Below are 13,778 nucleotides of genomic sequence, written 5' to 3'. Positions count from 1 at the left end.
TGACATCACACAGAGCCCTAGGGCACCCAAGAGAGCCTCCTGACATTGCAGAGAGCCTTGTGACATCACACAGAGCCTTGTGACATCACAGAGAGCCTTATGACATCATACAGAGCCCTAGGGTACCCGAGAGAGCTTTGTGACATCACAGAGAGCCTCATGACCTTGCAGAGAGCCTTGTGACATCACACAGAGCCTTAGGGTACCCGAGAGAGCCTTATGACATCACAGAGAGCCTTGTGACATCACACAGAGCCTCGTGACATCACACAGAGCCTTGTTACATCACACAGAGCCCTAGGGTACCCGAGAGAGCCTTGTGACATCATAGAGAGCCTCGTGACATCACAGAGAGCCTCGTGACATCACACAGAGCCCCCTGGTGCTGCGCCAAGCCCCGTGGCCATGCCCCACCAGCCGCCTGGTGCGTCCCATCCTCAGCAGCCGCCGCAGCTCCGCGGAGCAGCCGGAGAGCCGCCGCGCCCCCCGTTTCCCCCCTCCCCACCCCCAAATCCTGCAGCCCCCGAGCTACGGGTGGTCGTCCTGGCGCAGCGCCCGTCCCGGCTCCGGCTCCCGCGGGGACGAGGGGGCGGCGGCGGCCCGGGCGGCGGCGGCGTGGACCTTCTGGTGGTGGTTGAGCGACTGGCGGTGCCGGAAGCTCTTGCTGCAGCCGCTGCACTGGAAGGGTCTCTGCTGGGTGTGGCGGCGCTGGTGCTCCTCCAGCCAGGCCTTCTGCGGGAAGCTCTCGGCGCACTCGATGCAGCGGTAGAGCCGCTCGCCGCCCCGCGCCGGCCGCCCCGCCGCCCAGCCGGCCCCGGCTCTCAGCTGCGCCCCGTGGATGCGCTGGTGCTTCTGGAGGTGGTGCTTCTGGATGAAGCCCTTGCCGCAGGCCGGGCAGCGGTAGGGCCGCTCGCCGGTGTGGATGCGGTAGTGCTTGTTGAGGTTGGACTTCTCGTTGAAGCTCTTGCCGCAGGCCGGGCACTGGAAGGGCCGCTCGCCCGTGTGCAGGCGCTGGTGCCGCAGCAGCGCGGCGTGGTGGGCCAGGCTCTTGCCGCAGGCCGCGCAGATGAAGGAGCCGTTCCTCTTCCTCACCTGGCCCGGCTGACAGGCCAGGAGGTTGCGCTTCAGCCGGGCGCTCTTCCAGCCCAGCGGCAGCAGCCGCGGCTCCTCCTTGGCCGCGGCGCAGGGACGCTGCTGCTCCCAGCCCGGCGGCTGCGACGGCGCCGCCTCCGCCGCGCTCTCCTCGCCCGCCGCCACGGCCGGCTGGGCAGCCCCCGCGCCCAGCACCTGGTCTGCTGGGAAGGGCAAACCCGGGACCGGGTGAGCTGCCAGCGGCACCACCACCGGCTTGAAGTCAGGCTGGGCAGCCCCCTGCTCGCTCAGCTCCCCCGCGTCCTCGCCGGCCACCTTGGGCTCGTCCAGCCCCACGCGGCTCTCCCAGGGCACTGGCTGCTCCTGGCCTGGGGGAATCTCCTCTTCCAGTCTCTCTGCGGCTGCCTGTGGCAGAGCCAGGATTCCAGAACCTTCTTCCTGGGGCTGCTGCTCTTCCATCTTGATCACGATGTTCTCCCCTGCCGGGACACAGCGGGGTGTGGGTGCCCAGCAAGGAAACCTCTCCCGGGGCTGCAGTGCTGGAGGAGGAGCCAGGCTTCCCCTGCAGCACGGGGTGAGGTCAACCAGGGGAAGGGAGGCTCCAACAGGGGCAAACACGGGGTGTTGACACCTCTTGGGGTGTCCTGTTGGACCTCAGGGACAGCTGAAAGACTGGCTGTGCCATACCCATGAAGAGACTGGCACAGGGGGCACGTGGAGTTCTGTCCTGGGAGGAACCCTGCCAGGAATGGTGGAGTTTGGGGAGGTGGATCCAGGGAGGAGGATGAAAGGAAACCATCCAGGGGCACTGGGGAGCTGCCCCCCTGCTCGGCCTCACCCCAGCTTCCCCTCTTTCCTGCTCTTTTTGGCAAGGGGGCTTTTCTGGGCTTAAAGGTTTGGCCTTAAAACCTTTGAGGGAGCCCCAATCGCTTGAATTCCCAACAGGTTCTGACCCTAAGCAGGCCTGGGACCGCTCCCTGCAGGGATGGGGCTGGCAGGAGCCCTGCCCAGCCCTGGCCACGAGCCCCTCGGTGACTCACCAGCATCCAGGTGCCCCAACATCGCTCCCTGCTCCGGCAGCCCCAGGCTCCGCGTGGCTCCATCCTCCCCAGGCTCGGCCAGCGGCAGCAGGACAGCCTTAGAGCTGCTGTCCCCAGGCCCTGGGAAGGAGGAAGCAGCAGCACACACACTGCTGGTGCTGAGCATCACCACCAGCTCCACGCAGGGAAGGGGCTGCTCTCACACAGCACCAGCTGTGGGGTACCCAGGGGGGTCCTGGGCTCCCCAAAGCAGCAGCTCAGGCACGTGGCCATTACAGTTCCAGCCCTAATTAGTGCTAACATTGTAATCTGGAGCAGAGGAGGCTGAGGGGAGCCCTTCTCCCCCCTGCCCTGCCCTGCCCTGCCCTGCCCTGGCAGGAGGGTGCAGAGAGGTGGGCGATGGTCTCTGCAGCCAGGGGCCAGGAGCTGGGAGGAGGGGCAATGGGCTCAAGCTGCCCCAGGGCAGGGTCAGCTCAGCTGGGAGGGCAAAGTTCTTCCCTGGCAGAGTTGTGGGGCTGTGGCACAGGCTGCCCAGGGAGGGGCTGAGTCCCCAGCCCTGGGGGTGTTTAACAGAGGGGAGATGAGGTGCTCAGGGAGCTGGGTCAGCACAGCACGGGGACGGTTGGACTCACTGGGCTCAAAGGGCTTTTCCAGCCTGGGGACTCTGGGATCCTGGGACTGGAAACCTGTCTGCAGCAACCCCTACATGGTGCTTCATGTCCTGGGAAACCAGGCACAGGGACACAGGCTGCAGGAACCAGCAGCACCAGAAATCCCCACCATGGCAGAGCTCTCCCCATCCCACACTCTGAGTCCCAGGGTCTCACCTCTCCCTCCCTGCTCTCCCCACCCAAAAGCCCAGACAACACAGCAGCCTACCAGCCCCCCTAAACCAGATTCAGCCTGGGGTGGGGGTGTGATAAGGTGCAGAGAGACTGATCCTCACCAAGAGAGACCCCAGCCTCGTAGGTGCCCTTCACAGTGACCCTGCAGAGCTCCTGCTGCCGCCCGGCCGAGCTGCCCCACTCCTGCTCTGGCAAACTGGCTGCATCCTCCTGGCACAGCGCTGGCACCTGGAACCACAGCAGACACTGCCCTGGGGGTGCCCACCTCACCCAGCACCCCTGGGCTCCCCCCCTCATCCAGCACCCCTGGGCTCCCCTCCTCACCCAGCACCCCTGGGGCTCCCCTCCTCACCCAGCACCCCTGGGGCTCCCCTCCTCACCCAGCACCCCTGGGCTCCCCACCTCACCCAGCACCCCTGGGGCTCCCCACCTCACCCAGCACCCCTGGGCTCCTCTCCTCACCCAGCACCCCCTGGGCTCCCCTCCTCACCCAGCACCCCTGGGCTCCCCACCCCACCCAGCACCCCTGGGCTCCTCTCCTCACCCAGCACCCCTGGGCTCCCCACCCCACCCAGCACCCCTGGGCTCCTCTCCTCACCCAGCACCCCTGGGGCTCCCCCCCTCATCCAGCACCCCTGGGCTCCCCCCCTCACCCAGCACCCCTGGGCTCCCCACCCCACCCAGCACCCATGGGCTCCCCACCTCACCCAGCACCCCTGGGCTCCCCACCCCACCCAGCACCCCTGGGCTCCTCTCCTCACCCAGCACCCCTGGGGCTCCCCACCCCACCCAGCACCCCTGGGCTCCCCTCCTCACCCAGCACCCCTGGGCTCCCCACCCCACCCAGCACCCCTGGGCTCCCCACCCCACCCAGCACCCCTGGGGTCCCCACCTCACCCAGCACCCCTGGGCTCCCCACCCCACCCAGCACCCCTGGGCTCCTCTCCTCACCCAGCACCCCTGGGCTCCCCACCCCACCCAGCACCCCTGGGCTCACCCCCTCACCCAGCACCCCTGGGGCTCCCCACCCCACCCAGCACCCCTGGGCTCCCTACCCCACCCAGCACCCCTGGGCTCCCCCCCTCATCCAGCATCCCTGGGGCTCACCCCCTCATCCAGCACCCCTGGGCTCCCCACCTCACCCAGCACCCCTGGGGGTCCCCACCTCACCCAGCACCCCTGGGCTCCCCCCCTCATCCAGCACCCCCGGGGCTCCCCACCCCACCCAGCACCCCTGGGGCTCCCCTCCTCACCCAGCACCCCTGGGCTCCCCTCCTCATCCAGCACCCCTGGGGCTCCCCACCCAGCATCCCTGGGGCTCCCCTCCTCACCCAGCACCCCTGGGCTCCCCACCCAGCATCCCTGGGGCTCCCCTCCTCACCCAGCACCCCCTGGGCTCCCCTCCTCACCCAGCACCCCTGGGGCTCCCCACCTCACCCAGCACCCCTGGGCTCCCCCCCTCATCCAGCACCCCTGGGGCTCCCCTCCCCACCCAGCACCCACCGCTCCCCCAGGATAACGGACCCAGGGGTGCTGGACCACGGGCCCATGTGCTGCCTGAACCCAGGGGGTAGTTTCAGGACAGCTGAGAGAGGCTCAGCTGCTCCCCCAGCCCAGCAGCAGGCCGGGCTTGTGAGCACCACCGGTTCCCCTGGCCCATGGCAGCAGCCTGAAGCAGCCCAGAGAGCAGCAGGGCCCAGGGTGGGCACAGCCCGGTGGGGAGGGGACCAGTGGGGCCTCAGCTGGAAATGCTGGGGGCTGTGGGGGGCTGTGGGGGTGTGTGGGGGGTTCTGCTCCTCCTTCTCACTGCAGACAGGGACGTGGTGCCTCGGTGTGCCAGCTGTGCCAGGGCTGTGTCCACCCTGCCCCACGCAGCTCCCTGGGAGAGCCAAGGAGGCTGAGCAGCCTCAGCGCTGCCTGGGGCTCAGCTCCACCGCCCAGGGCTCGTCCCATCAGCTGGGGCTTGTCCCTGTCACCTGGGGCTTGTCCCCACCAGCTGGGGCTTGTCCCAGTCACCTTGGGCTTGTCCCAGTGAGCTGGGGGTCATCCCTGTCACTTCAGCCAGGTCCCCATCAGCTGGGGCTCGTTCCCATGACCTTGGGCATGTTCCTGTTAGTGGGGGCTCATCCCTGTTTGTCACCTCAGCCACGTCCCCATCAGCTGGGGCTCATCCCTGTCACTTCAGCCAGGTCCCCATCAGCTGGGGCTCGTTCCCATCACCTCTGGCATGTCCCTGTTACCTCAGGCTCGTCCCTGTTTGTCACCTCGGCCACGTCCCCATCAGCTGGGGCTCATCCCCAGTACGTTGGGCTCATCCCCAGTACCGTGGGCTCATTCCCATTAGCCAGGGCTCATCCCTGGTCATCACCTCAGCCACATCCCCATCAGCTGGGGCTCGTCCCCGTTACCTTGGGCACGTCCCCATCAGCTGGGGCTCATCCCCAGTACCCTGAGCTCATCCCTGTTACCTTGGGCACATCCCAGTGAGCTGAGGCTCGTCCCTGTCACTTCAGCCAGGTCCCCATCAGCTGGGGCTCATTCCCATCACCTCAGGCACGTCCCTGTTTGTCACCTCAGCCACGTCCCCACCAGCTGGGGCTCATCCCCAGTACCTTGAGCTCATTCCTGTTGCCTTGGGCACATCCCAGTTAGCTGGGGCTCATCCCTGTTCATCACCTCAGCCATGTCCCCATCAGCTGGGGCCCATCCCCAGTACCTTGGGCTCATCCCCAGTACCTTGGGCTCATCCCCAGTACCTTGGGCTCATTCCCATTAGCCAGGGCTCATCCCTGGTCATCACCTCAGCCACGTCCCCATCAGCTGGGGGCTCGTCCCTGTCCCCCCAGCCACATCCCCATTAGCCAGGGCTTGTCCCAGTTATCTTGGGCTCATCCCCATTACCTTGGGCATGTCCCAGTGAGCTGGGGCTCGTCCCTGGTCATCACCTCAGCCACATCCCCATTAGCTGGGGCTCATCCCCAGTACCCTGAGCTCATCCCCGTTGCCTTGGGCACACCCCAGTGACCTGGGGCTCGTCCCTGTCAGTTCATTCAGGTCCCCATCAGCCGGGGCTCGTCCCCAGTACCCTGAGCTCATCCCTGTTACCTTGGGCACATCCCAGTGAGCTGGGGCTCATCCCTGTTCATCACCTTGGCCATGTCCCCACCAGCTGGGGCTCATCCCCAGTACCTTGGGCTCATTCCCATTACCGTGGGCATGTTCCCATTAGCCAGGGCTCATCCCTGGTCATTGCCTCAGCCACATCCCCATCAGCTGGGGGCTCGTCCCTCTCCCCCCAGCCACATCCCCATTAGCCAGGGCTTGTCCCAGTTATCTTGGGCTCATCCCCATTACCTTGGGCATGTCCCAGTGAGCTGGGGCTCATCCCTGGTCATCACCTCGGGCACGTCCCCATCAGCTGGGGCTCATCCCCAGTACCCTGAGCTCATCCCCGTTGCCTTGGGCACACCCCAGTGAGCTGGGGCTCGTCCCTGTCACTTCACTCAGGTCCCCATCAGCCGGGGCTCGCCCCCGTCACCTCGGGCACATCCCCATCAGCCGGGGCTCGTCCCTGTCACCTCGGGCACATCCCCATCAGCCGGGGCTCGTCCCCGTTACCTCGGGCTCGTCCCCGCCGGGGCCCGGGCCGGGCCTGTGGGCCCAGCAGCTGCGGTGCTGGAGCTGCCGCTCGACGTGCTCCAGGCGCCGCGTGTTCTCCCGCACCAGGGCGGCCAGGGCGGCCCACTTGCGCTCCAGGCGGCTGCCGAAGTCCAGCACCGCCTTCTCCAGCCCCGACACCTTCTTCTCGGCCGTCTCCGCTCGCCCCTCCAGGCTCAGCAGCCTCAGGGCCTGCGACTCCACCTTCCTCTCCACCGCCTGCACCGCCGCCACCACCGTCCAGAGCGAGATCTCGGGCACGGCCGGCGCCTTGTCCCCCTCGGGGCCGTGGGGCTGCGGCGGGAGCGGCTGCCAGGCCTCGGGCGCCCACTCGGGCTCCTGCTGCGGGGAGGAGAGGGGCGGTGGGGCGCTGCCCTGGGGGTGCCCGGGGCCGGCGGGCCCGGCCCCTCCTTCCCTCCCCTTCCCTCCTCTCGCAGGGCCCACCCGGGCCCACCGGCCCCCAGCCGCGGGCCGGCGCCGCACCCGGCCGGTCGCAGGCCCGGGCCCGGCCCCGGCGGTGTCGGGGGGCCGAGGGGAGCCGCCGCCCGCGCCCCGCCGCCCCTTCCCCGCCCGGTACCTGCGCGGTGCCCCAGCGGGCCATGGCCGCCCGCGCCGCCGCCGCTCCGCTCCGCGCCCTCTGCCGGCACCACCGCGCCGCCGCTCCGCTCCGCGCCCGCCCCGCCACGCCCCCCCCCGCCAACGACGGCGCCCGGCCCGAGCCCGGACCCCGGCCCGGGCCCGGCTTCAGACCCCGGCCCAGGCCTCGACCCCCGGCCCGGCCCAGGCCTCAGACCCCGGCCCAGGCCTCAGCCCCCAGCCCAGCCCAGGCCTCAGACCCCGGCCCAGCCCGGGCCTCGACCCCCAGACCCCGGCCCGGGCCTCAGACCCCCGGCCCAGCCCAGGCCTCAGACCCCAGCCCGGACCTGGCTTCAGACCCCGGCCCAGGCCTCGACCCCTGGCCCAGCCCAGACCTCAGACCCCGGCCCCCAGCCCAGGCCTCAGATCCCAGCCCGGCCCAGGCCTCAGACCCCTGGCCCAACCCGGGCCTCAGACCCCCAGCCCAACCCGGGCCTCAGACCCCCAGCCCGAACCCCGGCCCCCAGCCCAGACCTCAGCCCCCAGCCCAGGTCTCAGACCCCCAGCCCAGGTCTCAGACCCCCAGCCCAGGCCGGGCCTCAGCCCCCAGCCCAGGCCTCAGCCCCCCCGGCCCAGCCCAGGCCTCAGACCCCGGCCCAGCCCGGGCCTCGACCCCCAGACCCCGGACCAGGCCTCAGACCCCTGGCCCAGGCCTCAGCCCCCAGCCCAGCCCAGCCCTCGACCCCCAGCCCAGCCCGGACCTCGACCCCCAGCCCCCAGCCCAGGCCTCAGCCCCCAGCCCGGACCTGGCTTCAGACCCCAGCCCGGGCCTCGACCCCCGGCCCAGCCCGGACCTCAGACCCCAGCCCCCAGCCCAGGCCTCAGACCCCAGCCCAGGCCTCAGACCCCCGGCCCAACCCAGGCCTCGGACCCCAGCCCAGCCCAGGCCTCGACCAGCCCCCCTCACCCCCTCCCCACCCTGCGTGTTCCCCCTCCCCATCCAGCCACACAGCTCCAGGGGGTCGGACAGGGGGTCCCCAGGCCCCGAGGACGCCGCGTTCAGCCACGGGAAGCAGCACCCAGGTTTCCACAGCATCTATTGGCAGCTCCCCGGCCAAGGAGGGAGCAGACGCAGCAGCAGGAGCCACCAGCCCCGCTCCCAGCATCCCACCCCCCCAGCAAGGAGCAGCCCCCCCAGGGAGGGGCTGCACGGAGAGGGGGGCAGCTCCCCCCCCCCCCCGGGGCACGGCTGGGAGAGTTTGGGGTGCACCCCACACCCCGGCTCCCCTGGGACCTGCTGGTGCCCAGGCAGGAGAAGCTCCAACAGCATCGCCCTGCCCCGGGGAAGGGCTCTTCCCGGCCCCTCTTCTGCTCCATCTGCCCGGGCCCGTGTCCCGCAGCGGCAGCTGGTCCTGGCAGGGGTGCAGCTCGTCCCCTCCGGCACCCCCGGCCGCTGCCGCCCTGGTCCCGGCCACCCCAGAGGCGCCGGTGCAGCTGCTGCCGGGGGCTGAGGCGCGGCCGGGGCAGCTGCTGGTGCCGGAGAGGCTGCGGAACCTGCCCGGACACCGGCTGCAGGGGGGGGGTCTGGGGACGGGCACAGGGGGTGGGGGGCAGGGCAGGGACCCCCCCGGAGCCCCCCGGGCCGGGATGTGCCCCCGGGGGTCGTTCCTGGAGGTGCACCCGTTCCTGAGCCTCCCACCTCCCCCTGAGCCTCTCCCCTCCTCCTGAGCCTCTCCCCTCCTGAGCCTCTCCCCTCCTGAGCCTCTCCCCTCCTGAGCCTCTCCCCTCCTGAGCCTCTCTCCTCCTGAGCCTCTCCCCTCCTGAGCCTCTCCCCTCCTCCTGAGCCTCTCCCCTCCTCCTGAGCCTCTCTCCTCCTGAGCCTCTCCCCTCCTCCTGAGCCTCTCCCCTCCTCCTGAGCCTCTCCCCTCCTGAGCCTCTCCCCTCCTCCTGAGCCTCTCCCCTCCTCCTGAGCCTCTCCCCTCCTGAGCCTCTCCCCTCCTGAGCCTCCCACCTCCTGAGCCTCTCCCCTCTCCTGAACCTCTCCCCTCCTCCTGAGCCTCTCCCCTCCTCCTGAGCCTCCCACCTCCTGAACCTCTCCCCTCCTCCTGAGCCTCTCCCCTCCTCCTGAGCCTCCCACCTCCTGAGCCTCTCCCCTCCTCCTGAGCCTCTCCCCTCCTCCTGAGCCTCTCCCTTCCTGAGCCTCCCACCTCCTCCTGAGCCTCCCACCTCCTGAGCCTCTCCCCTCCTGAGCCTCCCACCTCCCGAGCCTCTCCCCTCCCGAGCCTCTCCCCTCCTGAGCCTCTCCCCTCCTCAGCCTCTCCCCTCCTCAGCCTCTCTCCTCCTGACCCTCTCCCCTCCTGAGCCTCTCCCCTCCTCAGCCTCTCCCCTCCTCAGCCTCTCCCCTCCTGAGCCTCTCCCCTCCTGAGCCTCCCACCTCCTGAGCCTCCCACCTCCTGAGCCTCCCCCCTCCTGAGCCTCTCCCCTCCTGAGCCTCTCTCCCCCTGAGCCTCTCCCCTCCCGAGCCTCCCACCTCCCCAGCCTCTCCCCTCCTCCTGAGCCTCTCCCCTCCTGAGCCTCCCCCCTCCTGAGCCTCTCCCCTCCTGAGCCTCTCTCCCCCTGAGCCTCTCCCCTCCCGAGCCTCCCACCTCCCCAGCCTCCCCCCTCCTCCTGAGCCTCTCCCCTCCTGAGCCTCCCCCCTCCTCCTGAGCCTCTCCCCTCCTGAGCCTCTCTCCCCCTGAGCCTCTCCCCTCCCGAGCCTCCCACCTCCCCAGCCTCTCCCCTCCTCCTGAGCCTCTCCCCTCCTCCTGAGCCTCTCCCCTCTCCTGACCCTCTCCCCTCCTGAGCCTCTCCCCTCCTGACCCTCTCCCCTCCTGAGCCTCTCCCCTCCTCCTGTTCCAGGCCGGCTCCGGGCAGCCCTGGTCTCTCCACAGCCGCCTCCCTTGGGGTGTCCAGCTCAGCATCTGCTGGGCTTGGGGCAGAAGCCGAACGTCACCTTCCCCACAGGGGAGCAGCGAGCAAACAGCAAGGGGCTGCTCTGCCCCGGGACCTGGGGGCTGTTCTGTGGGTCCTGGTGAACTGTCCAACCTGCACCTGCCCCAGCACGTCTCTGCTCAGCACCACGGGCTGTGACCGGCGTCCAGGCGGCCCCACCCGCCCCTGGGCTCCCCCCTGGGGGCTCCCAGCCCCCCACAGCCACCCCAGGCCCCGCCTCACCCTGCCCCTTCCCTGCCCTGGTGCCCCTCGGCCCCCCACCCCTCACCCCGGTCCCCCCACTGCTCACTCCAACCCCCCAGCCCCGCTCCAGCCCCACAACAACTGCCCCCCACTCCCCCCACCCCAGCCCCCCTCCCCTCAGCCCGGCATCCCCAGCCCCGCTCCAGCCCCATAATAGCCCCCCCCCCCAGTCCCCCCAGCCCCGCTCCAGCCCCATAATAGCCCCCCACACACACCCCCAGCCCCCCTGGCCCCCCCAGCCCCACTCCAGCCCCACAATAACCGCCCCCCGTTCCCCCTCCTCCCCACCCCAACCCCCCCCCCCACGTCACCCCAGTCCCCCAGCCCCACTCCAGCCCCACAACAGCCCCCCCCGACCCCCTCCTCCCCTCACCCCAGCCCCCCTCAGCCCCCCACCCCTCACCCCGGCCCCCCCAGCTCCGCTCCAGCCCCACAACAGCCCCCCGACCCCCTCCTCCCCTCACCCCAGCCCCACTGCAGCCCAATAGCCCCCCCCGACCCCCTCCTCCCCACCCCGGCCCCCCTCAGCCCCCCCAGACCCGCTCCAGCCCAATAGCCCACCCCTCACCCCGGCCCCCCCAGCCCCACTCCAGCCCCACAACAGCCTCCCCACCCCGGCCCCCCTCAGCCCCTCACCCCGGTCCCCCAGCCCCTCTGCAGCCCCACAACAGCCCCCCGGCCCCTCGCCCCCCGGGGCCGCCGGCCCGTACCGCCGGGAGCTGCAGGGCCCAGGGGGCCCCGCGCCCCAGCGCCGCCTCCAGCCGCTGCCGCCGGTCCCGCCGTGAGCCGGGACGGGGCCGGGGCCGGGACGGGGCAGGGCAGGGGCCGGGCAGCCCCCGGCCGCCTCACAGCCCCTCCCCAAGGGGGGGGGGTCAGCCCCGCCCCGCCCCGCCGCACAGCGCCCCCTGCCGCCCGGGCGGGAACGGCGCCCGGCTCCCGCTTCCCCCCCGCCCCGCTGCCGGTACCGCGGCGGGGGCAGCCGGTGCCGGGCCCGAGCCGCGTCCCCGCCGGCCCGGGACAGCCCCGCGGAGCGGGCAGCTCGGGGGGCTCCTCCCGGCCGCAGTCACGGCTGCCCGGTGACTCGCAGCTGCCGCTCAGCCAGGATGACGGACCTCCCGGCCGCCAGGGGGCGCCGCTCCAGCGCCGAGGCGAGGCCGCGGCCTAACCCGGGGCGCTGGAAGGTGGAGGCGCGGTGAGCGGCGCGGGGCGGCGGGGAAGGGGTAGGAAAGGCCGGGGAGCGGTGGGGAAGGGGTGGGAAGGGCCGGGGGTTGGCGGGGAAGGGGTAGGAAGGCCCGGCGAGCGGCGGGGGGTGGCGGGGAAGGGGTAGGAAAGGCCGGGGAGCGGTGGGGAAGGGGTGGGAAGGGCCGGGGGTTGGCGGGGAAGGGCCGGGAAGGGTAGGAAGGGCCGGCGAGCGGCGAGGAAGGGGTAGGAAGGGGTGGGAAGGGCCGGGGGTCGGCGGTGAAGGGCCGGGAAGGGGTGGGAAGGGCCGGGGGGCGGCAGGGAAGGGCTGGGAAGGGCCGGGAAGGGGTGGGAAGGGCCGGGGGTCGACGGGGAAGGGCCGGGGAGCGGCGGGGAAGGGGTGGGAAGCGGCGGGGAAGGGGTTGGAAGGGCCGGGGGTCGGCAGGGAAGGGCCGGGGAGCGGCGGGGAAGGGGTGAAAAGGGGTAGGAAGGGTCGGGGGTCGGCGGGTAAGGGCCGGGGGGCGGCAGGGGAGGGCCGGGAAGGAGTGGGAAGCAGCGGGGAAGGGGTAGGAAGGGCCGGGGGGCGGGGGGGAAGGGCCGGGAAGGGGTGAGAAGGGGTAGGAAGGGTCGGGGGGCGGCAGGGAAGGGCCAGGAAGGGGTGGGAAGGGCCGAGGGTCGGCGGGGAATGGCCCGGGGGCGGCGGGGAATGGCCGGGGGGCTGCAGGGAAGGGCTGGGAAGGGGTGAGAAGGAGTAGGAAGGGCCGGGGGGCGGCGGGGAAGGGCCAGCGGGTGGCAGGGAAGGGGTGGGAAGGGGCAGGAAGAGCTGGGGGGCTCCCGGGATAGGCTGGGAAGGGCCGGGTGAGGTGCCTGGCCTCCCCTCCCCTCCCTCCCGGCCCCGCACGGCCCCTAACCCGCCCCCTCACCCCCTTTTCCCCCCCTCCAGGACTCCCGGCGGCAGCGGCGGGCCCCGTGCTGGAGCAATGGAATCCCTGTCCCAAAGAGCTTCTCCTTCCCGGGGCTTCCCCTGCCGTCCCCGGGCAAAGCCCCGCGGCTGAGCAGCACCAGCAGCTCCCTCCGGAGGGGGTGGGGAGCAGCCTGGGCGCCCACGAGAAGCGCCTGGGCTGGGAGAGGATGGTGCTGGGGTTGGGGACCAGCCGGAGGGGAGGCTGGTCCTGCTGGGCACGCTGCTGCGGGGCCACCGGCAGCTCCAGCGGCGCCTGGAGAACCTGCTGAGGAACAGGAGCCTCTGCGACCCGCGGCTGCCCCCCAGCGCTGGAGCCCCCACGGTAACGGGGGTCTGGGCAGCAGGAGCTGAAGGGTGGGAGCCAGGGGGCCATGGGCAGCCTCTGCTCAGGGTCTGTGGGGACAGGACAAGGGGCGATGGGCTCAAGTTGGAGCCCAGGGAGTTCCCCCCAGTGTGGGGAAGAACTTCTTGGTGGTGAGGGTGAGGGAGCCCCTCCAGGGCTGGGAAGGGGCTCAGAGCTCTCCCAGCCTGACTCCAGAGCCCCACGGCTTCCTTCTCTGCTCAGGAGAGGGGCAGCCTGGAGGAGGGGCAGAGGGAGCTGTGCCAGGGCCTGCTGAGGGGCAAGAACCAGCCCCTGGCCTCTCTGGGTGAGTGTCAGGCAAGAGGGACCTGGGGGTGCTGGGGGCCTGGGACTGCCCAGGAGCCAGCAGTGTGCCCGGGGGGCCAGGAAGGCCAAGGGCATCCTGGCTTGTGTCAGAGCCAGCGTGGCCACAGGGCCAGGGCAGGGCTTGTGCCCCTGGGCTGGGCACTGGGGAGGCTGCAGCTGGAGTGCTGGGTCCAGTTGTGGGCCCCTGAGTCCCAGCAGGAGCTGGAGGTCCTGGAGCTCTGCTGGGCCCCTGTGTGGGTGCTGCAGTGACCCAGGGGAACCCCTTCCACTGACTGTCACCCCTGAGCTCCTCCAGAGGAGGTGGCATCACCCCAACCTCTCTTCCTGCTGCTTGAGCTGGACTCTCCAGCAGCACTGAACCTTGTACAGCAGAGGTGGGACCCCTCAGCCCTCAGAGGTGGGACCCCTCAGCCCTCAGGGGTGGGAGCAGAGAGGGGATAATGACTCCACCAGCACTGCCCTGGGTACTCCACCCCACCTTCATCTCCCTCTCCTCCCAGCAGGACGGTTCCTGTTCCTGAGGG

The 13,778-nt window shown here is 71.0% G+C and overlaps 1 protein-coding gene across 1 annotated transcript; it reads right to left on the bottom strand.

Moving 5' to 3' along the window:
- Positions 1-528: 528 nt before the first annotated feature.
- Positions 529-7,235, bottom strand: LOC311189139 (zinc finger protein 212-like; the record flags this gene model as incomplete). The annotated part of the gene is made up of 5 exons (XM_084260719.1): positions 529-1,571; positions 2,133-2,252; positions 3,079-3,205; positions 6,596-7,009; positions 7,212-7,235. 5 exons carry the CDS (start codon positions 7,233-7,235, stop codon positions 529-531), a joined length of 1,728 nt encoding a protein of 575 aa, XP_084116845.1.
- Between the last annotated feature and the right edge of the window lie 6,543 nt (positions 7,236-13,778).

This window comes from Gallinula chloropus (assembly GCF_964237585.1).
Source record: "Gallinula chloropus genome assembly, chromosome: 2".
NCBI classification, from domain to species: domain Eukaryota; kingdom Metazoa; phylum Chordata; class Aves; order Gruiformes; family Rallidae; genus Gallinula; species Gallinula chloropus.
The sequence above is the reverse complement of the archived record's forward strand: the minus strand, read 5'-3'. Positions and strand labels throughout refer to the sequence as shown.